This window comes from Peromyscus eremicus, chromosome 18 (assembly GCF_949786415.1).
Source record: "Peromyscus eremicus chromosome 18, PerEre_H2_v1, whole genome shotgun sequence".
NCBI lineage: Eukaryota > Metazoa > Chordata > Mammalia > Rodentia > Cricetidae > Peromyscus > Peromyscus eremicus.
Window position 1 is genome coordinate 29,731,137 of NC_081434.1, and position 26,390 is coordinate 29,757,526.

The window sequence follows — 26,390 nt, forward strand, 5'->3', positions numbered from 1 at the left end:
CTCTCTCCTCAGTCTCCTCTCTCTCCTCTCTCTCTCTCTCTCTCTCCTCTCTCTCTCTCTCTCTGGGGCAGCTGGAGTTGTGTTCCAGACATAGGCGTTTGTGAGGTTTTCATTTGCCTGCCTGTGTTCATGTCCATACACAGGGAAACAAAGGCATTCATCAACTTAGTTTAAATCATGAGATAAATTACAAAAGAAAGAAAAAGCTTTCTCCCTACACTTGTACATAGAACACTGGAGCTTTGTGCTGTGCCTCACAGACCGTGTCTCTGGGTCTGATATGAGGCGTCCATATCTCCCAGAGAAGACACTGAAGAATGGCGCTGGGAACCAGCTAGAAAGCTCATCAGTGATCACACAGAGGATGGATGAACACATTGACAGTGTGGGGGCTGAGGAACTTTACATTCTGAGCAGTTGCCAAGGAAGCATTTGTGAGAGACAGGGAGGGTGCCCTGTCAAAGTTCCAAATGGAACTAGGCCAAAGTTTTCTTGAGTGCACTGAACTCCCAATGGTCATCTTTACTGGCAAAGGCCCCTTGCTCAGGCAAGGTTCAAGACAAAAAAGCTGAAAGGTTCATATGAGTTGATTCAGTAAATCCTTGCCAATGGTCTATTTATAGAAATTTCACTTTGAATCTGAAGCAGTTTCTTATGCTGAATGCGGAGGGAGCCTTAAGGTACAATTATGCACAGAGAGACCACAGCAGAGCAAGGAAGAGGTTAGGTCTCATTTTATTATTTTCCACTTTTAGTTTATTATTATTTGTTGGTTTTTTTTTTTTTTTTAGATAGTCTCTTAATTATTGGAACATTGCAAAAATTTTAACTCTAGGGCACCCTAGAACTTCACTGTGTGACAGAGAATGGCCTTGAACTCAAGATTCTCCTGCTTCCACCTCTCAGGTGCGGAGATTACAGACATGGGCCTGGGCTGGTTTTCATTTTATGAAGCTACTTAGAAGAGAAACCTATTGAGTTTTAAGCAACAAAAGAAACAGCTTTGGGTGGCACAGTTTCAGTTACTGACTTGTTAACTCAGATGCAAGACCTTAATTTCTATTAAGGTTTATCTAGGAAATGGAGGTTGTACTTATTGCTTCCTAGATGCTCAGTATATGATGTATGTTTAGTTTCCTTGCAAAAGACTATAATCATGCTGTTACCTAATTCAAATTTCTCCTCTCACCCCCTTGAAGGATGATGGGATTCAACAAAGCACTGTGTACCAGGTTTAGAAGAAGTTACAGCCATGCTTCCTCTTGTCAAACTCAAAATCCCTTGAAGGTGAAAGCCTTGGGTGGAACAGTGGAAAATTGAAATACAAGGCAAAAATAAAAGGTGAAGTTACAAAGCAAAGGAGGACAAGGTGAGGCCTAGACATGCCAAGTATGTGGGATGTATTAAGAGAGTCGGATGTCGAACTGAGGAGATGCTCAGAAGGAAAGAAATAGCTTAGGTTTCTGAATTTTATGCAGGTTTTTAATCCCACATCACCTCTACTTCTAAGTGGTTTAACTATTTTACATACTATTGTTTCTTACTTTCAATATACCATAGAAAAACCTCAAATGTTAAGCAGGCTCAACCTTACCAAAGTAAGGGCCTCTCCTCACTCAGCAGATAATTGAGCACGTGAAAGAAGGGACACAAAAGAGCAACAGAGGTCTGGTGAGATGGCTCAGGAGGTATGTGTGCACGCTGGCAAGGTGGCAGTCCCATCCCCCAAACCCACATAGTAGGAGGAAAGGGCTGACAGATTGTGTGTGACCGCCACACACAAACCACGTCTCTCACGCCTCTGTCTCTCTGTCTGTCTCATTTCTGTCTCTGTGCCTCTCATTCTCTCCCCTCCTCTCTCTCACACATATAAATGAATGTGATCAAATGTTTTGAAAGACTGACAGAGGCCAGCACGAGAAACCCACTGCCAATCTAAAGTGACTAATAAACACTGCAAGGTTTATGAAAGGATCCATGGCATTTAGCCCAGAAACTAACATTCAAGTATAATTATAATTTTTCACAGCCTTTTCCATAATTAACAAAAATCTCAGAATAAATGATATTGAAATAGCTTGTCTTGAAATACTTGCATTTAAGGTTTAAAGTATACAACACGCATCTTTATGGTTTCAGAAAATCAAGAAAAGATTTTAAAATCATATTGTTTTTGTTGCATCTCAAAATTGTACCCCCTCCACCGAGACATAAAAACAGTAGTTAGTGTAAGGTTTTTGTGTTAAAACTAGCTCCAATCAAAGGGGAAAAAATAGTGGCTGTGTATGACTGTATAGCTTCTTGGAAAATATCGCCATCTAGGGGAAATAGTCAGAGCCAACACTATATCTGCAATGCACCACCTTGCTGCTTAATTCCAATGACAGACATAAAACAAAACAAAACAAAAACAGGAAACGAGTGCCACACTACAGTAAATGAGTTGAATCTTCTAGAAAGCACATAATACCTATAGGGTCTAGAAAGTATGTGTACATAATTTTATTTCTTTTCCTATCAGGAGGCCTGAAGAGAGCTTTAGTTTACACATTAGGAGTTGCTTTCTCATTTATTCTTTTATATCAAGAAAAGCAATTTAAATAAATATTACAAGAAAGTATATATGTAAATATATATATACATATATATGTATATGTTTACAAGAATAAACCTTGTATCTAGGACAAATTTTGTGATTTAAATACAGCAAGGAACATTGATCAATACCCTGAAAGGTCTGAAGGTGCTAATGTGTTAAAAAAAAATCTGCATGAATGAAACCTTGAAGTTATTTCTTCCTAAAGCTCACTGTGTCTAGGAATTTTTTAGGCTTTTGATCACTATTTCTGAGAAACTAGAATTTTCTGAACGCATATTAAACACAACATATGATTCAGGTAGTAGCATTAACATGATTCTTACAGATAAAAGATTTTGAAAGAAAGTAACAAAGAACTGGGGAAGTTTTTAATGGTGGCTTCCCAGCTAAAAATCGAATGCCCTATTTGAAAAAGGTACTAATCTCAAACATTGACTTCTTTCTACAAGATCCAAACTTCAATCTGAATTAAAAATCACAGAATTTGTAGATAAGAGTTGCTGGTAGTTGACTGTAGATTTTTATGCATGTGTTGTATGTTTGTATGCATGCTCACCTGTGTGCACATGTACATGTGAGTGTAGTGTGTGTGTATGTGTGTGTGTGTGTGTGTGTGTGTGTGTGTGTGTGTGTGTGTTCATGTGGATGCCAGACGCTGGCATTTGGGTATCTTCTTCAATTACTCTTCATGATAGTTTTTGAAACATAATACCTTGCTGATCCTGGAGCTCACTAATTCAGCAAACTAGTTGGCCAAGAAGTTTCAAGGATCACCATGTCTGCATACTGCCTTTTCTTTCAGTCAAGTCCGTCCCCAATAAAAACCCTGCCTCTTGGACCGAAATGTTCTTTTCAATTGGCCAGCATACTGGTGACAGAATTCCCATAACAGATGTGGATATTGGTAAGCCTATTCCTATGGATGGTCACACACCCATGCACATCGGAGAAACACTAAATGAATTCAGAGTTATTAAAAACAAAAAAAAAATGAACATGAAGTTAGGAGGGAGCCAGACATGAAGACAACAGGAGAAGTTGAGAGTGAGTAGTAGTAGACTGATATGATAAAAATACTTTGTACACATGTATGGAATTTTAAAAGAATCAATAAAGTATTTTTAAAAGAATTAGGTTGATTTTTCGAAGACTTTTAACCATTGTTTGTAAGAAGCTTTTATAAATATATGTATTATGTCTTCTTTCATTTTATGTTTACAAAATCCCTGCTAATAGATATCTTCTGATGGGTAGATATTAAAAGTATTAATGTTCAGTATATCATTATAGAAGAATTGTGGAGTAGACGAAAGTCTAAATATAGGGAAAGCTGCAAGGATTATTTGAAATAGTATGACATGTGGCTTACTCATTTGTAAGAGTATCTTATAAGAAAACCTTATTAATAAAAATCCCAGAGCCAGATATTGGGGTGAAAAACTGAGAGATCAGAGGAATAGGACAAGCCACAGACAACCTCACCTCACCGACACCTCAGTCTCCAAAGAGACCTACTTCCTGTATACCCATGCCTATATGCCTTTCTGTTCTGTTATCTCATTTCCTCTCTCTTCCCAGCTGCATCACTTCCTGTATGTCTGTACGGACCTCCAGATGTTTATGGTTAACTAGTGTTGGAATTTAAGGCATGTGTCACCATGCCTGGCTCTGTTCCCAGTGTGGCCTTGAACTCACAGAGATCTGGATGGATCTCTGCCTCCTGAATGATAGGATTAAAGGTGTGTGCTGCTATTGCCTGACCTCTATGTTTACTGTAGTGGCTGGCTTTTTCCTCTGATCCTCAGGTAAGCTTTATTGGGGTGCACAAAGAAAACATCACCACACTTATTCTCATTTGGTCACATTCCATACTGTGAGGGAACCACATCCTGCCCAAAGATCTTCCTTACTAAATAAATGGTAAGCTCATGGCACAGAGCCTATACTTACTAATTCAATCATTTATGGGGTGTTCTTTGGTCATTGTTCTGGACAATTGTTGTTCATATAACTATTGGTAAAATATTCTGGACAGAATCCTGGCTATATCAATAAATTATAAACTAATTCCTATCATTTAGTAGAGACATGTAACATAATGTGCAGGTTAATTAACACATAGGTCCCTGAGTTAGCTGGGACCTTCATTTTAAGTATTTACTTGCAAAATATGAAACCTTATAAAATATATAATCTTTCTACACAATGAAAGGTATTTAAGGAGTAGACAGAGTGTAGAGAACTACAATGCCAATAAGATATGAATTACTGTGAGTATCCTTCTGGTAACTATTGCTACCTTAGTAATTTCCATCGCCAACCCAGACATGTTGGTAAACCAATGGTAAGCATTCATTACATTAAATTACACATATATATGTGAATTACATATACACACGCTTGAAAGTGGTGTACACACACAATTTAAGGAATGGTGACTGATTGAGTTATGGAACAGAGAACATCATTGGTTAAATGAAGATGAATTTGTAGACTTGGATAGGTACTTGTTAGGTCTAGGAAGCACAGATTATCTTCAGAAGATGCAGCACAAGTCTGAACTTTAGTGTTTCATAATTGTTAGAAGAATAACTAGTATACCTTACATTCTAAAAAACATACAAAAAACTCTGCATTTGGAAACTTGACTTCAAGGATTTTAGTAGAATTCTTATTAATCCATCTTGTATATATCTTCTAAACCAGTCAGCCCCTTTCTTCCATCTTATATCAGAAGTACATTGTTGTATTTGAATTCATATTAAATTTTATGTTTCATTCTCTATAAGCTTCTCTATGCCTCTGTCAGCAAATTCTCTGACCTGAGCAGTCTACTCTGACATGATATATGCATTGGGCATTAACTACAAACTCTCTCTCTCTCCTCTCTCCTCTCTCTCTCTCTCTCTCTCTCTCTCTCTCTCTCTCTCTCTCTCTCTCTCTCTCTCATTCCATATTGGATCTGTGTGGGTGTGTGTACATGTTTGAAAATAAAAAGCATTCTCTATCCATATTACTAGTAGCAAGACTCAAGTTAAGATGTTGAAAATAGAACATAGATGTGCCATTGACTAGAAGCTACTTTGAAGAATGGTTTTGAGGCCTGCCAAAATTAAAGCTTTGTCTCTGATCTCATCCTTAGGTTTGGTCTCATTGGTAACCTCAGTGAACTAGGAGGAACGGAGTGTTTTTCAGTGTTATAACTAAGTTATTTTCTAAGTTAAATTTGTATTTTTTATTTTAATTCTTCCTACTCTAATTTTTGATTCTTTCTACAGGCCAAACTTTCTCAGTTGATACACTTGGACTCTTCCTCATGCTATGTCTTTTCCTGATCTCCCGATAATTTTTTTTTATGTTGGGTTTTATTTATTTATTTTTTCTAGAGATGACTATACGATTCCTTTCCTCTGGTAGCCAGCAATACTCCATCTCCACCCACTTTCATTAGTGGCAGCTAATTCTTAATTTAGAGAATTAAGGACTTTTCAATCGGAGTGATTGCTCTGCTTTCACCTTAGAAGAAAGGGGGAAAGGGCCAGGAAACGTATCTTAATGATGTGCCAGGACAATCTGGCACTCTGCTCCTTTTCCCCCCCTCTTTTTAAAATATCTTATCCTATAAATAATTTATCACATAATCTTTGGACTTCAGTTACAGAGACTCAGCACTTTGCAAAGACAGCATTACAATAAGCAGCATGACTAACAACGCATGGCTTTAAATATTGAATGAAAATTGCCTCCTTGAATAATCTGAAGTGACTGTAACACTTTACCCACATCCTCTCTACTTCAGAGTGGAACTAATGACGTTGGCAAACAGAGCAGTGGCTTCCAATCTGGTATCTAGTAGTCATATGGCCAAGGCCGAGTCTTTTTAGTAGTTTCTAGCTCTGGCCGCTTCATTGGTGAATTAAGAATGTAAAAGTCGTATAAAGTTGCACCCAAGGTAAGAGTTTGATAAAGTGACCACAGAGTAAAATATGTGTTGACTGTTCGAAAGTTCTATACCAGGCGCTCTAACATCAACATGCCTTTTTAAATGCATTCTGGGAAGGAATGTTGCTCCAAACATTTTCAAAGAGGGCCGTGTTCACCATGACTCCATGGCCATAGGTCATCAAGATGGTGGAGCCCAGAATTGCTCCTTACATTTACAAGTTTTATTTCTATTTCCCATGAAAATATGTTTATTTACAAGGACCATACTATGAAGAGAGGCTTTGGACTGCCAGAGATGTAGTTGGCACCCCATCTACATTTCCCTGTGCTTTTCAACCCTATCCAAGCAGATTTAGTTTACACTGGAGTAAGTCATTATGCTCCTCTGTGAGAACTAGTTAACGGTCACCATTTGCTTCATATGTTTACCTTAGTTTTTCTATGTTCCATAAACATTGATATCATTACAGGATTCTACACTGGAAATAGATGATCCACTTTCTGCCCTATAGAGTTTTTGAGAGGGAATAGAATGATAGACAACTATGGCTCACAGAGTATCCAGGAAGTGGACGGTGAAGATCTTGGAGAGGTAATGTCTGCTCTGCCTCAAGGGACTTGAGGGGCTGAGTGCAAGAATGGTGTAAACACAGAGACTCCATGTCAGGCACATATGTGTACTAGTAACACTACCTAAAGAGCTGCAAAGAGCCGGAAATAGGAAAGTAATAAAAATATCAATTACTCCCAGTTTGTCCAGCCAGCAACAAACAAGAAGGTTTCTTTCTTCCCTTAGTAAGTTGTTGCTCTAATTAGTGACTGCTGGGAGCATTAATGAACTAAATGATGTTCAGGTTTTAGGAGGGGCTAACACACATCTCTCTCTCTTAAAAGGAGGTCAGAGAAGGAACTCATGCTGTTATTTTTTTTCTTAACATTAATGTATTAAACATTATTTAGCTAAGCAATTTGGATTTCATATTTAAGCATATAAATCACAAGTGTGTTAACTGTCTTCCTTACTGGCACCATTAAAATAAGACAAATACATTGCTAGTGAGAAATGTGATGATTAGTGGCTTACATGTCAAAAGAGATTCAAAAGATTCACTGTTAGAATGCTTTTAGATATAAAATATAAGTAGATAGTTATTGTAACCACATAGTATCTGTACAGAAATCTAAAGTGCCCATTAATCTAAGGGTTTTTTTTTTTTAAAAAAACTTCTATTTTTCTTGTTTATCTTAGTCTTCTGATTAAAAAAACCCACAGGGAGTCACATCGCAATATATTTAAATAAATATGTTATTATGCTGTATTTTGCCAACACAACCACATTATTTTATGTGGATTAATGTACTATGTATTTCTACTTCTTTTTTTCTGAAAGAGCTGTTTATTAATTGAAATTAAATTGGGGGATCCAATTGTGACAATTTCTTTTCTTTCTTTCTTTGTTTATTTATTTTAATCCTGGTGTGATCAGACACCGGACAGCCTGGGGATTGAACCTGGGTCCTCTGGAATATCAGTCAGTGCTCTTAACCACTGAGCCATCTCTCTCCTCATTGTGACAACTTCTTATAATCCCTATGTCTGTGTCACTACCTAATGGTGACTGAAGCATAGAGAACATGACCCATGTCATCTGTGCTGTGTCTCTCAAAAATGCCACTATAAATAAAACATCTATCATCCATAGATCACTTGTACCATGGCCACTAGGTGGCAGCTGTATAATGAGCTGGGAACACAGGTTTTTCAGAGCATAGAAGATACAGTAGGAGAGAAAAACAGCCAGTTCCATTAACAGTGTTTTCTATTTAAATATTTGTGCAGAAAGTAGTTTGGAGCCCCATAACACTTTTAAGAAGAAAGAAAAATATTAACATATTATTTACATTTTAAAACGAGAATGCTGACTTTGGAAAAACTACAGGATATAAAGAGAGAGCACAGAGAGCCATTTGACTTCATCTCCACTTCACTTCGGCAGTCCACATTATGATCTTCCTATTTAAGGAAATTCTACCATTAATAAGAAGTTCACAAAATACAAAACCCCTCACTGCACATGGAGCATTGAATTTCTGATTTGGGCAGTTATGTTTAGTGATAAATGATAAACAACAAAATGTAATTGAAGCATTTTTTGAGAAATAGCAAATTATATAGGCAAACTTTTAAATTAATAGAATTAAAAATGCACATAAAAATATAAATATATCCATAGGTGAGAATTATCAGTCATAAGTACTTCAAGTGCCATGTGAAAATGTCTGAGCGTGTCAACATGAGTAGCACAAATAGCTTCATACATGGCAATTAAAGTCTGTCTGAAAAGTGGAAAAAGAAATATAAAACTTGATTCCTTTTTTGTTGTTGTTGTTTTTTTGAGACAGGGTTTCTCTGTGTAGTTTTGGTGCCTGTCCTGGATCTCACTCTGTAGACCAGGATGGCCTCGAACTCACAGAGATCCGCCTGGCTCTGCTTCCTGAGTGCTGGGATTAAAGGCGTGTGCCACCACCATGTGGCAAAACTTGATTCTTACATGTTACAAATGTATTCAAATTAACTATACTGGGATATTAAATATCTCTAATGGAATTTGAGCAGGTTGGGAAGGTAAAAATGCACGATAATAGTCATCTGGCTTTTGTGACAGTTATTCCTACTGATTCACTTCATATAAAGCAAGTGTCCCACTGTAATTCTTAAAATCTCAATGTTGAATAAATACATCAGTAACTTAGTGTGAAGTAGCAATATAAAGCTGACTCAAAATTCAGCATTCCAACCGTAAGGTATGTCTGTTGTAGCCCGGAATCATTTTCTGAAGTCTGGAACAATCTATTTTAAAAGCAATGTCAAAGAAAAAAATTCAGAATATAGAAACCTAGTAGGATGATGTATAGGGACACATGTACAAGAAGCAGTGGTCTAGATAGTTTGTGGGCTGTCTGTAAAATATATTTTAAATAACCAACATCCTTATCTTATTTAAAATATGTTACCTTTTTTTTGCATTTTTCTGTAGAAAAAATCTGGGGCAAATTAGTGTACAAAGGTCCTTTGAATTTATTTTGTATATGTTTGTGGTGTGTGTGTGTGTGTGTGTGTGTGTGTGTGTGTGTGTGTGTGTGTGTGAAAGAGAGAGTTCTTCATTATTTTGGTTTGTTTCAGACCAGCTATCTCAACTCGGAATGGAGCTCATCAGTAGCTGGTGAGCTGCCAGTGACCTCCAGGTATTTGCCAATCTCTACCTCTCCAGGCTTGGGGTTTCAGATGTACATATCTATCCACTCAGCTTTTTACGTAGGTACTGGGGATTAGAACTCAGATCTTCATGTTTGTGAGGCAAGTACTTTACTGACTGAGCCATATCTACCACCCTTGAGATTTCTCACTGATGGAAATAAGACTATGCATTTCTACAGGTAAGACATACCTCTGCAAGTGTCCTTCACTTGGGAAATATGCAAGGCATAATTTACATAAAAGGAGATGAAAGAGGCTTGAACCTATGAATTTTCAACATAAACATCTGTAAGCCTTTGATTTAGGGTCATTTATCTTGTAAAAATGTGCAGTCACAAGTGAGTGATTGGAAAGCACAAATGCAGTTGTGGTCTACGCAGTTGAGAGCTTCTCCTCTGAAAGGAGACCCCACTCATGGAGGTAATCATCTACCATGGAGAAATAGCTCTTTTCTTATTACTGAAAAAAATCTCTAGAAAAGAAAAAGTGCAAAGTCATCAGAGCTAGTGTTCACAGTTACAGAAGATTGCTGCTATGTAATAGTGTGTAGATCTTTATCATCCAATGGTCAGTCCATCTGCTTGGACAGCCTTCTCAATGCGCAGTATTCCTGTTGGAGGATGTCTGCTGTGTGCCTCTGTTCATGCATGGAGCTGTACATAGTGATTTTTTTTTTAAAAAATATGTCTACGTGCTAACTATTGAATATGTACTGAAGTAAAAAATGTGTCCCCAGAAAAATATTTAAGTGTAGTTTGTTTCAGCAATAATTTTGTCTCAAATCCTTCTTCCTTTCACCCAGTAATAAAGCAATTATCTCTACGCCGAAATGTAAGCAAGTAGAAAAATATATTCTACCTTTATTTCCTGTGTCCTGATGATTCCAAAAAGATCACCTTTAATTCCTTTTAACTGCATGAGAAGAATATACTCTAGCAACATTGACCACTGTATAGTAGCCTGGAGAGAATCAATCTTGCACATGACATGAAACTTCCATGTATGTGAAGAGAAGGTAGCAATGTTGGTACATCTCTTAGGTGCCTATTTGTGGTGGGTCTCTGAAGAGACTATTTATTTTGCTACTCAGAATTCAGATCAAACTCAGATACATTGTTTCTAAATTAATTTATCTTTTCTATCCTTTTCTCCTTTCTTTCTTTTCTTCTTCTGTCTTTTCATTTCTTGATGTAGCGTCTGTGTGTGTGTGTGTGTGTGTGTCTGTGTGTATGTGTGTGTGTGTGTGTGTGTGTGTGTGTGTGTGTGTGTGTAATGTGTTCTGTAGCTTAATATATATTTTTCTGATAAAGTTCTAAATTGGCTAACGGGAAATATATTCAAGTAGGAAAGCATACCTATAATTCCAAATTAAAAGTAGACAGCTGGGGCCTGGAAACTATTCTCTCATTTGAATTTTCCTTTACATGTAACTGGTAAGTAAAACTGGTAAGTTGCGAGGATGGCTATCTGCTTAACATTGATAATGTATGCCACAGATCTTGTATACATGCCCAAATGTATTTTGGAATATGAATTGTATGTTTCTATAGTTTTATGCTGAATATTGATATTCTTCAGCATTTTCACTGTATCTTTATAATAAATTTTTAAATGTGTAGCATAAACAGAATTTTTAACTATTACAAATGATCTTGTCATATTGCAAACTTGCATAATCCATACATTCATGAGTATTTTTAAGTGAATGTTTGTTGTAATTATTAATGAGATATAATAAAATTAGACTATTTTACTTGGATATTTTCTACCCAAAATATATGTGTTTATTTAAACTTTTCTATATATGCATATATATACATACATATATACTGTCAATATATTCAATTGTCTTCATATAACTTACACAAACCATTTAACAAGTAATGCTTCCTTCAAATACCATCTTAGTTTTGGAAACTAACGCATTCTAATATCTGATGCTTATATAGAGTACAATAGATAAATCTTAGCACCTGTTATCGAAGTACAATGCCAGCTCTAAAAATAAGGGACAAATCATTCACTGGGTGAAGGTGAATTTGCACTGTAAGGAACAGGAAATGTTATCTAGGGAATGGATCCAACTATGGAAATGTGGATCATTCTCCTAGTCTGTACAATAGTATATGAAATTCTGAGCTACGCATCGGATTGCAATTATACTAGGAAAAATAAAACAGAGTCAAATAAAATATTTTGTTCAATGAGAAATATTAGTTGTTTTACAAGTAGTATTGGGATAATACATATCAATAGTCTTACTATGCACTTATTGATATTAAAACTAGCATGTATTAATGTCACCATTTTGTGTATTTGGTAAGTATTGGCCACTTGGTTTGAATAATCTCACTAGGTTTTATGTAAATACTATAGGTGAGGAAAATGAAAAGCCATAATTTGTGGTAACTCCTCTGAGGTCACACTAGCAGCAAATTTTATAATTTTTAAATGTATGAAATATGAGATTCCTTCAAGCTTTCTTCAATGGATCTAACTGCAATTATTTTGTTGGTTCATGAAGTTTAATTTAAATATCAAAGCACTAGGGCTTCTCATTTTTATATTTTTACCAAATCCTTAAACTAGGTTTCAAGGTTAAGCATGCTCAAGCTTAGTTCAGGGTGACTACTGTAATATTTAATGATAGAATAAGATTTCCTGGACTTTATTAATGAATTAGACTTATGTAATGTTCAGAATTCAAGGCTTATAACTTTGGCCATAAAATATATAGTAATTTACATTGATTTATTGTCCATAATAAAACCCCTAAATATTGGGTATTTGTTCTTAACAGTAGATGTCTGTGACAATGGAGTGTTATCACTATGTTTGGGAAAACAGAATCAAAGACAATTGGCTACTGCCACAGGTCATGTAGGCACCAGGGTAACACACATCCAGGAGTTCTTACCATGTGCCGAATCCTTTTTCATTTCCTATCAACTAACTTTGACTTTCCCATTAATTATGAAAAATTAAGCACGTGCATAACAACTATTACTGAAACAGCTGGTTTTTGTTTCCTATGTACAGATATTCCAATGCAAAGTGACTTAGAAGTACTGCATGCAAATGTGCATTGCCCATTAGTATAAACCTGACTGACAGAAACATCATAGCTCTAACACTGTGTTATGATGAAAAATTCCAAATTACATTAAGCCATCTCTTTGTCTCATCTACTCTCTTCCTCTACGGATGCCTATAAATTGATGCTTGTATCATTTATTTCATGCATGCCTATAGTTCCTGAAGCTGGCAAGACACAAGTTATGGTTCTTCCTTGTGTTTAATGAACCTGAATGTGTTGGAAATAGTATCTTCTTTATATACAGAGGTATACCTTTTTTTAGGATATCATACTTGGAGATCAAAGTTGATTTGTAAATATCAGTTGTGTTTACTATTCTCAGAAAGCCAGCATTTCCACAGAAAAAGAGTCCTTTTAGCTACCGTGGAGACAAGACAAGAAATTCTATGGCTAGAAGAGGAAAATATTAGAGTATATATAATATAATTTATAAATTCTTATGGAAATTTTCTAAATTGAAAGTTTGATTTGATTTTCTTTAACAATAATAAGTAACAAAACAATAAAACAAGACCAGTTTTACAGTTGAGTATTTATTCCCACAACTTTTGTTAGGGCCCATATACTTTAATTGCTAATAACTATGTCTAATTGTCTTCATATAACTTTATACCACATATTTAACAAGTATTCATGGAAGTTGAATCTCAAACAGACAGCAATGTTACTTACTAAACCTAGATATAAGTGTTTTCTGACATTTGGTAAAATGTCTAATGGTAGTTGCCACTGTGCCCACTTGATCCACTTTTAAATGGCCTTAAGAATAAACTTCCAGCAGTGGTGGCCCACACTTTTTTTTTTTCAAGACAGGGTTTCTCTGTGTCGTTTTGTTGCCTGTCCTGTATCTTGCTCTGTAGATCAGGCTGGCCTCGAACTCACAGAGATCCACCTGGCTCCACCTCCCAAGTGCTGGGATTAAAGGCATGTGGCACCACTGCCTGGCCTGGTGGCCCACACTTTTAATCCCAGCAACCTCTGTGAGTTCAAGGTCAGCCTGGTCTACTGGGGGAGATCCAGAACAGCCAAGAAAATATAGTGAAAGATAAACCCTATCTTGAAAAACCAGAGGAGAAGAGGGGGAGGAGAAAGAAGAAGAAAACAAGAAGAGGAAGAAGAAGAACAAGGAGGAGGAGGAAAAGAAAGAGAAGGAGGAGGACGAAGAGGAGAGAAAAGAAGAAGAAGAAGAAGAAGAAGAAGAAGAAGAAGAAGAAGAAGAAGAAGAAGAAGAAGAAGACCAGTACAATTTATCTCCAAACATAAACACTGGGTATACTTGGAGCCACACTGGTGATCTAGTTTGCTGAACCATCCATAGATTATCTGAATTAGCTGTGTGGAGTTCCTGAACCGATGGCAAGAAGTAGACGCAACAATCATGCTAAGCAAACTCAACAGAGTTCACTGCATGACCTAGTATATGAAATGTGCAATGATGGGTATAATGTCCTGTCAATCACTCCATTTCTCAACATGGTTTCATTGTTTCATATTAGCCTGCAGGACCATCGCAGTGGCTGATTATAAAACAAGTTTAGGTAGGGAGTCATCAGTGGCTAGTTTTTCTTTCATTAAATTTTGCTCACATCTTTCAAAAGATACAGATAAGCACAGGGATTAAGTAGATGAAATGATGTCTGCCTACCTCTTTTGCTTCTTATTGGCTGCTTCTTCCTCCAGACTCTATTCCTTAGGTCAGGCCTCAGTTCCTCAATGTCACAAGGCTTTTCCCAGCTGCTGGCCAGCTTAGACTCCAAACTCCCCACCCCCAAATACATGGCAAATATCCAACATCACTCTAAGGCTTCCTTAGGATTTGAGCTTTCATAATGTTTCTTCAGATGAAAGAGTTTTGGTCGATCATCATTGTGTCATATTTCACATTGTTTAGTGAACAATAATAAATAATAGTTCTGTAACTGTTGAACGACAGTCCCTAGATTAGAATGTAAACTCCTGAACAATCCCTTACATCCCTGTGGTAGTTGAATAAGAATGCCTCCCCTCCCCTGTAGGCTCATAGATGTGAATACTTTGTCACCAGCAAGTAGCACCAGCAAGTCAAGGATTAGAAGGATCAGATGTGGCCTTTTTGGAGGAAATGTGTCACTAGAGATGGGTTTAGGGGTTTCAAAAATAATAGCAGTCCTAGGTGCTCTCTCTCTCTCTCTCCTCTCCCCCATCTCTCTCTGTCTCTGTCTCTGTCTCTCCTCTCCCTCCCCTCCTCTCTCTGCCTGTGAATCAGGATGCAGTTCTCAACTACTTCTCTAGCACCTTGCCCTGCCACGCACGCCGCCTTGATCCCTGTCATGGTAATAATGAACTAAGCCTCTGAAACTGTAGGGAAGCCCAAATTGTCTTGGACATATTGTCTTTTCATAGCAATAGGCCAGAAACTAAGACAATCCCTAGTAGTTATTAAAAAAAAAAAAGGCTTGGAGGCATTTAATGTCCTGAATTTAATTTTTTTAGAGGCCACAAAGTTGGGAAGATGTTATGATAATATGTCAGGGAACCAAGGGAGAAAATTCAGTTGGAGTGGATATGATCCTAATACATTGCATACATGGATAAAATTTATAAATAATAAAAATTTAGAATTTTTAAACTTAAAAGAAATACATCTTACAAGAAGAAATTGGGAATTTTCCAGGTGTGAAGACTGTAAAGACATTCAAACCTAAATAGATTTCTTGAAAGCTATGTGCATTTGATGTAGTGATTTTTCACAAACATTTTGAGCAAAGCACATTTGAGTTTTGATGCGTAGGCAATGACCAGAATCAGGGGCAAAGGGTTTTGATTTCTCCATATATACATAGAGTAACTGTAATTGGAAGGCAAATGATGGCCACTTTGATAGGACACTTAGAAACTGAGTCATACAAAAAGTAATACTTTCTTAGCTTACAATTAAATGTTCCATATTTACTGGTGTAGAGTTTTTTTTTTCTTCATTCTGTTGGACACTGGAGTGCAGCTGCATAGACTTCTGATATTTGAATACAAATGAGGATATTTTTAATAATTTTATTACTTAAGACTTTATAGTCCTGCAAGTTAAAAATCAATATCCAAGAAAGAGATCAACAAGAAAATTTTCTGATCAACCAACAAATACTAGTGTTTCAAGTTAAGAAGCCTCGCTGACAAGGTGGAATTCTGAAGAAGCTGTTTTCAAATTCTTCGTCTGGCTGATCCTGGACAAATGTTGTCAGCAGACCATACACAACCAGGGAAAAAACTCTTTGAACCAAAGCTGCTATTTGAAAAGATGTATTCTCCATATAGGTGGTAGTTTACAGATTGTCAAAAAGTATTCACACAAGCTCGTATTTATACATCATTTTTACTCTCCTTCTTAAAAGAGACAAACTGGGAAACAAAATTAGATATTCCACCCCCACAAAAGTCAACAATCATTTCTTTAATCCATTCTGCAAAACTATGTTTCTATTGCCTCTGAACGTATACAAGGAATATATGCATGATCAAGGCTTCGAAACCTAAGCCATGTGCCCTTGTTTGCAGTTACCTTGGATCTTAACTAGATGTGCAAGTTGACTTCTGACCATGGGGAATCCTCTCCATGCATGGATTATGGATTGTTGAGGCCATGGCAGATAACCAGTTCCACAGAAGCAACTTCATGTTCCTCTGAGGAAGATCCATAGCACTGTGGAACAAGGGATATAAATGAGCAATGCCACAACAGACTGGAAAGGGGTTATCAAAACACAGCCCTCAAAAATGAACTCTGAAGGTGGAAAATCTACAGCTGTAGAAAAATCCTGTTCTAAGTGCCCTCAGTAACAAGAGCACTGGTAGATAGACAGTGGCCACCATTTATGCTGTTTAAGCACATGACAGCCAAAAATCTGTTGATTGCAAGCTCATTAAGCTACTGTGTAAATTTAAATGTTTTTCGATATTGCAAAAAATTTGAATTACAAAGCCTCACTTGTCTGAAGAGGGAGACAGCAAATGAAAATATTCAAACTGTAGTAATAAAATATTTGGCCTTTAATCATTTCCAATAAAATATATCTGAAATATTCCCCTCCCCCACCCATAGTCATACACAAACACACCAATGTTTAAATATTTTATAATGGCCAACGAAGGTGTTTACATTGATGTTTATTAATGGGACTCACTTTTGAATTTGTTATTTAATAAGTTGTTAATCCATATTAGCCTCAAATCAGTTCCATTTCGCTTCTCAGTTCCCTTCCTGATGGCTAATGGCTAATGTCCGGTACCATAAACAGATCTGCCTCTGGCACATTGGGAATTATTTGTTCTTGGCTTAAATAATCATAGTTTATAAAGTTCTCTCTGTCCTCTTCGTCCCCTACTAGGATTGACAAAGGCATTCCCAGAGGCAAGAATTTGTCTTCCTCTCTCTTCTCTCCCTCCTCCAGCCCCTCCTCTTCCAACATATCCACTTCTTGGTCCTCTTCTTCTTCTTCTTCCCCATTGTCAGCCTCTTCGACTTCCTCCTCATCCACATCTTCATCCTCTGTGGCTCTATCCTCCTCGTCGTCCTCCTCTTCCTCGCTCTCCTCCTTTCCATCACAAACCTCGTCATCACACTCATCATCATCACCATCACCATCACCATCATCATCACCATCGTCATCATCATCATTTTTCTCTTCCTCCTCTACCCGCTGTGGGGTGGGAGACTGAATTTGCTGCACTGGAGCAGGACTGAAGTTTAGAGAGGAATCCTGCATGAAGCCATACAGATCTTCCGGCAACTCCGAGTCTTCCTCGACGCCGTTGTGGGGGGGCGCCTCATTGGCCGTGGAGCCTCCCGAGGAGGCCTGGGCTTGCTGTGCCCTCAAAGCCGCTTGCTGGCGCTCCAGCTTCTCTTGCTGCCTCATGTCTTCGTAGACCTGGTTCATGATGAACTGGGTGGTGTTCCGGGGCGCTCGCATCCCGGGCGCCCGCCACCCGTAAAGGTTGACCGGCCGCAGCACCTTGCTCAGGTCTATTGGTGGGTTCCTCGGGAAGGAGCGACGAGGGTGGCGGCGCAGGCCACGGCCCCTGCGGCCCCAGCGCTTCTTTCTGCCCGGGGGTCTCTCCCAACAGGGGTTCCAGGGCCCGCTCCAGCAGGAGCAGCAGCAAAGGCAGAGCGGGTGCAGACCGTAGGCCCGGATCATCTGCGCTGGGCACAGAGGGCTCTGGAATGCCATCACGGGTGGGCGCCAGGGCCCTCCGCAGCGCCCCCAGTTGGAGTACACGGCCCAATAGGGCCGTCTGGGTGGTTGGAACCAAGGGCCAGGGCTGTGCTGTTGCTTGGGTTGTTTCCTGGAAGCCTCGTACTCAGCTTTGGGGCCGTCGCGGTACCGCCTCTTGGACATTTGAGAGCCCCTCTGCCGTCGATGGTAGGAGGACCAGGTGCGCAGTGGGATGGAGGATGCCCAGCCGCCGCCGCCCAGATTGAGGGGATCCTCCCTTTCGTTGACCGTCTGGGTCATGGTTCAGGGATCCGATGGGTCAATCAGAAGAGCCTCCTCAGTTGGGGGTCCCTGAGTGCCACGTGCAGGTCCTGCCTGTGCTCGCCTTCCCTCTTCTCTCGAGGAGGATCACCCTCTTTCTTCTCCACTTACTAGCTCTTCCTTCAGAATCACTGTCTTTCGCACCTGGGTTGGCTCGCCCAGGTAGTTTGGGTAGGGTAAGGATGGTGGGGGAGGAAGGTGTTGGTGGGCGATGAACTGTGAGAGCCACTCCCGGGTCCCCCACACACCCGCCTCAGCCCTCAGCCGAGGCGTGGGCTGGGGATGGGAGAGGCAGGGGTCGCCTGTTACCTTGCTCCTCCCTCTCAACCCAGGTGCTTCACCGTCGCCGTCCTGGCCGGACTGAATGGGCCTGGGCAGGGGCAGCCTTTAAATACCCGCTGGTCACCCCCCCACCCCCACCCCGCGTGCCCACCGCGTCCTTGGTTGCCCAGGACGACCGCCAATTGGGGTGGACTTGGAGCTTTCTGTGAGGAGGGTGGGTTCCTGCCCGGAACTAGATGCTCCATGAACATTCGCAAGGGGTCTTGTGACGCAGGATTTGAGGCAGAGGTAAAGGTGGGCAGTGCTCGCACCCTGACAACGCTTGGGGGGAGGGAGGCATTTGAAATTTTTACTTTTAAGTCTGATGAGGAATGTTGGACTACGGGCCTTCAGCTTCAGCAGAGTGGAATGGGGGAAGCCTGTATCTTCTCTAGAGCTCTGTGGGTGGCTGTAGTAAAGGAAATCGGGCCCCCATTCCTTCCCAACTCGTCTAAGTTCAGAAGTTGGATTCATGGTACATGAAACATAGTCACAAACATTTACAGTGTGTTGCATCTCAAGCATGTAATGCCCCATGCCTACTTCAAGAGATGGTTAGCAGGTTTCACAGACTCGGGAACTGAAGTGGCTTTGCCCAAGGTCGTGGAGACCGAGGGACTTCACAGCTAGCCTGCAAACCCAAACCTGTTTGACCGTAGAGATGAGTTCATAACATCGCTGCACTACCAACTCGTCTTTAATAGACCCCTTGTGATAAATAATGGAATACAGATGAAAAAGCAACCTTATTAATTCTCGTGTTCCATAGATGGATCTGTTGATTGAGCATTATCGTGGAGAATGACATGAACTTGATTTTGAGAACAGGACTGATTCATGACACAGTCAAGACATGGTGTTTGACTCAGATAAACGACTATGAATCATATTTATCTTTCTTTGTGAGCTCTTAGGTAGCCTGGGGTTCCTTGCTCACACTATGAGCATGGTTCTCTTATATATAGAATGTATTCCCTAGGGTTGGAAGGAAGACTGGGAAAAAAGATGCAGGTATCCCTAAATATCCAGTAACTTAAACCATGATTTTCATATTGACTTCTCATACAGAATATGGAAAAACGCCTGGCTCTATGTCTGAGCAACAATAGGCATCTCCACCCCTCCCTCCCCCAACCCAAGACTTGAGCCCGTTTTTTTGTAGCAACATCAAGGAAGCTTCCCAGGCTTGACCACAGAGGAGAAAAGGTACAATATTACTATCCCATTCCTGTGGTGAACAGAACTGTGAGAAAGAGAACACTGCCCACTGGGAACACCAAGTCAATGCCAGAGGAGCAACATGTGCAAAAGCCCTGAAGCCCTCTAAGGTCGAGTGTAAACTGAAAATTGAGACATGAATGGGCTTTCTGGAGTCAGGATTCCAGTTGCCTTGGGGGTGTAGATTCCACAAAGGTCGTTCAGTTTCATTTGTTCAGTGGCTTGCTTAAGGCAGCCTACTTGACTCAAAATGCAGAGTCTGCAAGGATCCTCTTCTAGGGGCATACTTACAAGCTCTAGGCAGATACTGTTACTGTTAACTCAGAATGGCACAGTGCTAGCCAAGATCTGTTTCTTAAAGGACTCAGTAAGGTATTAAATGTGAGATCAATATGTAAATATTGATATATTGAAATAAACAATGTATAATATGCAAATACATAAAAATAGTGTATATTTAAAAATATATAATATATATACATTACTATAGTAAAATCTCCCTTTTCTAAGTTTAAAAAGATGTGTATCATTTCTCCAATAATTTGTACTCCTCAGTTTTTGATCAGTTGATATGACTTATAGTCAATAGTATTAGCATACCTCTACTAGTAGTATTGTCTACTAAAATGTATTGAGTCAGTAATGTTTACCCTGTTCTTAAGAAAGCAATATATTGTAATTCATGATTTTAAAATTTTTCTTTTTCTAAATATATTACTTTATTAAATTTACTTTCAACGTGTGCCTGTGTGAGTATATGATACATATGAGCAGGTGCCTACAGAAGTCAGAACAAAGTGTTGGCTCATCTGAAGCTAGACTTACAAGTTACTGCGAGCTAAATCACGTAGGTGCTAGGCTCTAACCTGTGGTTCTCTGGAAGAAGAGCAAGCACTCTTAGCCACCAAACCACATCTCTCACCTCTGGGTTTGCAGATGTTTCTAAACTTGGAATTATAGTATAAGCTTTTTTATATACTGGAAGAGGAATGCAGCCAAAGCTCAAGGTGATTTACTGGCACAATAAACACTACAGTCAGGAGTATAATGGGGATTTTAAAAAGCAGGCATTTGTCCTTCATTTATGTACACTGAATGCTGACCAATGAATTTGAACTTTTACAACAAGATATATTTATGAGGTCCATATATTGTTTTAGTTGTCTCTTTGTATAATCAAATTATGACAGACAAGGTTGCCTAAAGCAGTTTGAGTTCATATGTCAGCTTCTAATTGTTAGGATGCCAGGAATGGTACAGCCCTCTTCTTCACTACGGATTGACACAAGCCAAAAGGAAAGGACTGGGTTAGATTGCCCCCTGAGAAACCAATTTGGGAAAATCCAACCACAAAATCATTTATGTTATTGGCAGAATTCACTCTTTCGTGGCTGAGGACACTGCCATCTTTCTGTCTGTTACCTAGAAGTTACCGTCATAACTCAAAGGCCATCTGCAAGACGTTGGAACCAAAGTTAGTTACTTGTAATGGACTCACTGTACATAGTTCCTCACTTTATTAAGCCAGTAAAGAAATCACTTTAGTTTTTCCTAGCAAAGCGTGCCTTGTTTGCTGCGTGTGTGTGTGTGTGTGTGTGTGTGTGTCTGTGTGTCAGTCTATTTGTCTGACTGTCTGCCATAATAAAGGCCATGGCATTTTTAGAAACAAAATCACTGGTGTTGATCTTATATTTTGTTTACTAAGTATATTAAGTAAATCCAGTAAAATATATTTTATTTCTTCACTAGTGTTCACGTTATTTGGACAGTTTTTTGCTGCTATGCAGCGACATAGGCTGGTGTACTTTATGCTACATTTTCAATTGAAAACATACATCTCAGTGCTTGAATCCTAACACTTGGTGGCAGTAGTAGTTCACCCAAACTCAGTCAGCATTAGTCTTTATTCAGAATAAACAGACTCACAAAGGCCTCATTTTAAAAAGTTGTGCCTTTTAAATGACAATAGAATGATGATTTCTCTTTCCCCCTTTCTCCCTCTAGTTCCCTCCATGTACCCACCTTTCAACCCCTGCGTGACACCCCACTCTCAAATCAATGACCCTTTCCTTTGATTCTGATCATTACACACACACACACACACACACACACACACACACACACACACACACACAAACACAGGTAAGCACATATATAAATACAACATACTGAATCCACTTTGGGTTTTAGTGTGTGTAGTTTCAGGGCTGAAACCATACACTGTATTGGGTACTCAATAAGGGGGCTCATCGCCGGGACAGGCTGATTCTCCCTCTCCCAGCAGTCATTGGTTGACTGTAGCTCTCTAAGGGTGGGATCCCCCATATAATTCCTCCCTTTCATGTTAGCACATCTGCTACTACATTGTTCTGGGCTTCTTTACATAGCCATTTCACAGCAGACTCCCTGGTAAACTGGCTCATATGATCTCTATAAACCCTCTTCTATGATGTTCCCAGAGTCCTGTATGCAGGAGTTATGATATAGATGTAGCCACTGAGATTGAGCTCTCCAGTATCTGTTCATCTTTGCATAGTGTGCAGTTGTGGTGTTCTCTGATGATCTCTATTTGCCATAAAGAAGTTTCTTTGATAAAGGATGGTAGCTACACTTATCTGTGGATATAAGGGTAAGAGTTGGAAGGTAGTAAGGAGTTATGCTGGACTAGCAGAATGGTGACAGTAGCTTCTCTTCTAGAGTCTCTGTATAAATTAAAATTACCATTGCTATGATGAAACACCATGACCAAAGGCAAGTTGGGGATAAAAGGTTTAACTTGGCTTAAACGTCCACACTTTAGTCTGTCAGTGAAGGAAGTTAGGACAGGATCTCAAACAGGACAGGAACTTGAAGGCAGGAGCTGATGCAGAGGCCATGGAGGAGTGCTGCTTACAGACTTGCTCTCATGGTTTGCTCAGTTTGGGCTTTCATAAAGAGCCCAGGACTACCAGCCCAAGGATGGCATCACCCACAATGGCCTGGGCCCTCCTGTATCAATCACTAGTGAAGAAAATGCCTTACAGGTTGTTTACAGCCCAATCTTATGGAGGTATTTTCTTCATTAAGGTTCCCTTCTCTCAGGTGACTCTAGCTTGTGTCAAGCTGACATAGAACTAGCAAGGACAACTGACCCCTTTGTCAACCTGACACAGCAACACAATCCTGTTAAGCCACAACCTTTCCTTTCTTGTTCATTTTCAAGATCACATATTAAGATCAACATTAAATTATAAACATTCCAAATTTTAAATGTCCTGTGGTCATTAAAAGTTCAAATACTTAAAAGTTCATTCTCTTTAAAATATCCCATCTCTTTTAAAATCCAACGTCTTTTCAAACCAATTATCGCCTTAAAAATAAAAAAAAAATTATTGAAATATTTTGTTACTTCAAGAGCGAAGAAGCAGGGCACAGTCACAATCTGAACACAGCCAAACCAACCTCCCTTTTAAGGCTCAGGAATGACTGAAGAAGAGAGGGCAGGAAAAATGTGAGAGCCTGAAGGAGTGAATGGCTACAAGGAAACATTATCTTCTGCACAGAGCAGGGTAGTTCCACATATGAACTCACAGTGTTTTCAACAGCTTGTTCAAAACCAAGGCAAACCCATGTCAGACAAAATCCCAGAATGAGGAGGAGTCACGCAAACAATACACCCCCAGCCATAGAGCTGTTGGCAGTTATCAGCTGTGGGGAGAAAGACAGGCAGACTGCAATCTTGAAGAGTGTAACCCTTGATAAGCTGACCACTGTCTAGTGGCAGACCACACATCCGAGAATATTTGAGCAGCAAATATTGGTCTTGGAGGATTAAAAAAAATGACAAATAAACCCACAAAGATGTGTGAATAAGAAGGTTTAGTGGTGAATTGGGGATGATTTTCAGGGAAGGAGGGAGGGTGGGCAAAAACGGTCAAAAATAGATATTAATCTCTCAAAGATCTAATAAAAATACATTTTATTTGTTTGGATACAGGTGATTATGAATGGGGATGGAAAATGGAGATGAGGTGGCTTTAACTGGGAAGGGGAGGGAGAACAAAACAGAAAGAGAAGGAGGAAAAAGGGGTATATAACACTAAGGCTGTGCTCATATGGAAATGGCCCCAGGGACTATTTTGAAATTATATAAGCAAGATTCTGAATACTTAGTATCTTTTGCACTTAAAAATTAATGTTCATGTGTACCACAGACATGTAACAGTACTGTGCATATATATATATATATATATATATATATATATATATACACATATATATGGGATATGAAACATATTGAAGATGTAAATATATGGTTAAAAACTGAAATAATGGAAAAGATTTGCCTTCAGGAGCAAGACCCCAAGCTCCAGTCACTGATCTTATATAACTCTATAAAAATTTCTCCCAGAAAAAAATAAAAATAATTCCTCCTTTTATAGAAATATATATCTGCAAATGTGATATATATTTACATTATGATTAATTTTCAAAGATTTTAAAAATAATCCACTCTCCTTATAAGGTTATTTTCTGCTCTTACTTAGTGTTGTTACCACAGCATCTTCAATATGTTTCATATCCCATATATTATTTTCAAAGCTAGAGAAATACAGGTAGCTACTCAGGCAATCAAGGGTGTAGAATGATGGCTCTTAAAGATGACAGATGTCATTAGGAAACTGCACACCATGATTATAAGAAATACTTTCTCACAAGACCATATATTTTTCAAACACATTTAATTTCCTTTGCTTTCTTACATGAATTAGGTGGGAACCACACACCAGTGAAAATAAAGACTAGAAAATTCAATTAAAATGTGTGCATCTTATCAACATATCTAAAGTATTCATTTCAAATGTTTTCTTTCCTACATATTTAGTTTGATATAAACCCTAAAATTTTCAAATTGTACGTAGTTTGTAAGAGTAGCTGAATTTTTTTTGTCATTTCATTTACTCTCAACATACTTTATAAGCTTATACCTAACTCATGTTTAGTTAAATCATTAAATCCTCATTTTATCTTAACACCCTTAGCTTATTGCTTTATATAATCATGCCACATTCTTCAATGCATCTGAAATACACTGAGTTTGTTTCTGAAGAGAGCTATGAGTCACTTGGCTACAAAAAGCATCACAGTCGTGACGTTTGCCTAACGTTCTAACATTAGACAAAACTTCCAATGGGCAAACGAGGTAGACACATGTACGCTTGAGGAGTTTTGCTGAGGTTGATAGGGTTTCCATCCAGTCGAATATCCTCCAACGCCTTACGGACATAGGTTAAATTTTTAACATTACAGAACGTGTCCTCATGCATTTCCAGAATGTTGTTATTCTAAAAAAGACAAAAAGTAAAAAAGACAAGACTTAACACACCTAAGGTTTTGAATAAAACTGTTGTCTATTTTGAGTCACCTCTTCTAATTCTTGTATGTATTCTGTCAGTCAAGACTATTCAGTATTTGATTATTATACACCAAGAATCGTTTGTGCCGTAGGGATAAATTAATTAACAAGATAGATAGGTCTTTACCAGTATGGAGCACATGGAGAATATAAGAAGGTGAGGAAGATTACTGGAGGAAAGAATTGATTCTAAAAATGATGAAAACTTTGAAGACAATGTGGTAGCAAGAAGACATGGACCTGGAGAGAGCCAAGGGAAGAATATCCAGGGAAGAGAAAAAGCAAGCACAAAGTCCCAATCATCTGCATGGAGCTGCCTCTGTACAATTAACATTCAATTCGACATGGCTGAAGGGAAGTGAGAGAGTAAGGAAGCAGATGTTGGAGAAATACACTTTTCCTCTTAGCCTCCAAGTAGATGTTGGGGAAACACACTTTTCCTCTTTGCCCCCAAGTCCTGGACAGCTACTGACATACTTTCTGTTTTCATGGATTTCTCTGTTCTGAGCATTTTACTATGTACAATTATGAAGTGTTATCCTCTGAAAGAAATGCATATTTCCAAAAATATTGAACATTGGGAGAAAGAGGAGGTGGCCATTTCAAATTAGCTTAAGAGGCAGTGAATGTAAGTTCACTTAGTGTCATATCTTAAAAATTGATGTAGATTATAGTATATGGTGGTGTTTCTTATTTTCTACCAACTGAGAGTATTGCATTAAATGTATATATTCTCATCTATCCACTTATCTGTTAATGAAAAAGTGAATTCTTACCCAATACAACCATACCTTCTGGCCTTCATGAAAACAGTTTTCATGAATATTTGTATGCAAGTTTTATGTGGAGATGTATGTTTCCTTTCTCTTTAGCGCTTAAACAGATACCAAATCTTCGAGTTGTAACTATATTTTTTTGTATTTGGAGGAAATCTTGACATATTTTCCAAGTTGCTACAATGTTTTACACTTGAATGGCAGAATACACGTTTCCTTAAAATCTGACAAATAGTTGTAGGTATGAGTATTAGCTCATTGTAGATTTGTTTA

The 26,390-nt window shown here is 38.7% G+C and overlaps 2 protein-coding genes and 1 long non-coding RNA gene across 4 annotated transcripts in view; 1 reads left to right on the top strand and 2 right to left on the bottom strand.

Annotated features, from left to right (window-relative positions):
• Positions 1 to 476: 476 nt before the first annotated feature.
• Positions 477 to 7,785, top strand: LOC131895263 (uncharacterized). The gene is made up of 3 exons (XR_009375137.1): positions 477 to 722; positions 1,200 to 1,369; positions 7,015 to 7,785. It is a non-coding gene; the product is annotated as an uncharacterized LOC131895263 (long non-coding RNA).
• Positions 7,786 to 16,230: 8,445 nt separating this feature from the next.
• On the bottom strand, positions 16,231 to 18,871 carry Ccer1 (coiled-coil glutamate rich protein 1). 2 transcript variants are annotated; one of them, XR_009375135.1, is made up of 2 exons: positions 18,717 to 18,871; positions 16,231 to 16,576 (listed from the first exon to the last, which is right to left on the bottom strand). XR_009375135.1 is itself a non-coding variant. In XM_059245691.1 (2 exons), the coding sequence occupies exon 1, from the start codon at positions 18,384 to 18,386 to the stop codon at positions 17,142 to 17,144; it is 1,245 nt and encodes a 414-aa protein (XP_059101674.1). In that variant the 5' UTR covers positions 18,387 to 18,460; the 3' UTR covers positions 16,231 to 16,576; positions 17,058 to 17,141. The 2 variants fall into 2 exon arrangements, 1 of the variants encoding a protein (XP_059101674.1); XM_059245691.1 differs by lacking the exon at positions 18,717 to 18,871 and adding an exon at positions 17,058 to 18,460.
• Positions 18,872 to 24,964: 6,093 nt separating this feature from the next.
• Positions 24,965 to 26,390, bottom strand: part of Epyc (epiphycan) — a 32,098-nt gene continuing 30,672 nt past the window's right edge. The window contains exon 6 of the mRNA XM_059245692.1: positions 24,965 to 25,270. Within this exon, the coding sequence (XP_059101675.1) occupies positions 25,100 to 25,270 (171 nt within the window). The 3' untranslated portion in view covers positions 24,965 to 25,099. The remainder of the gene's footprint in view (positions 25,271 to 26,390) is intronic.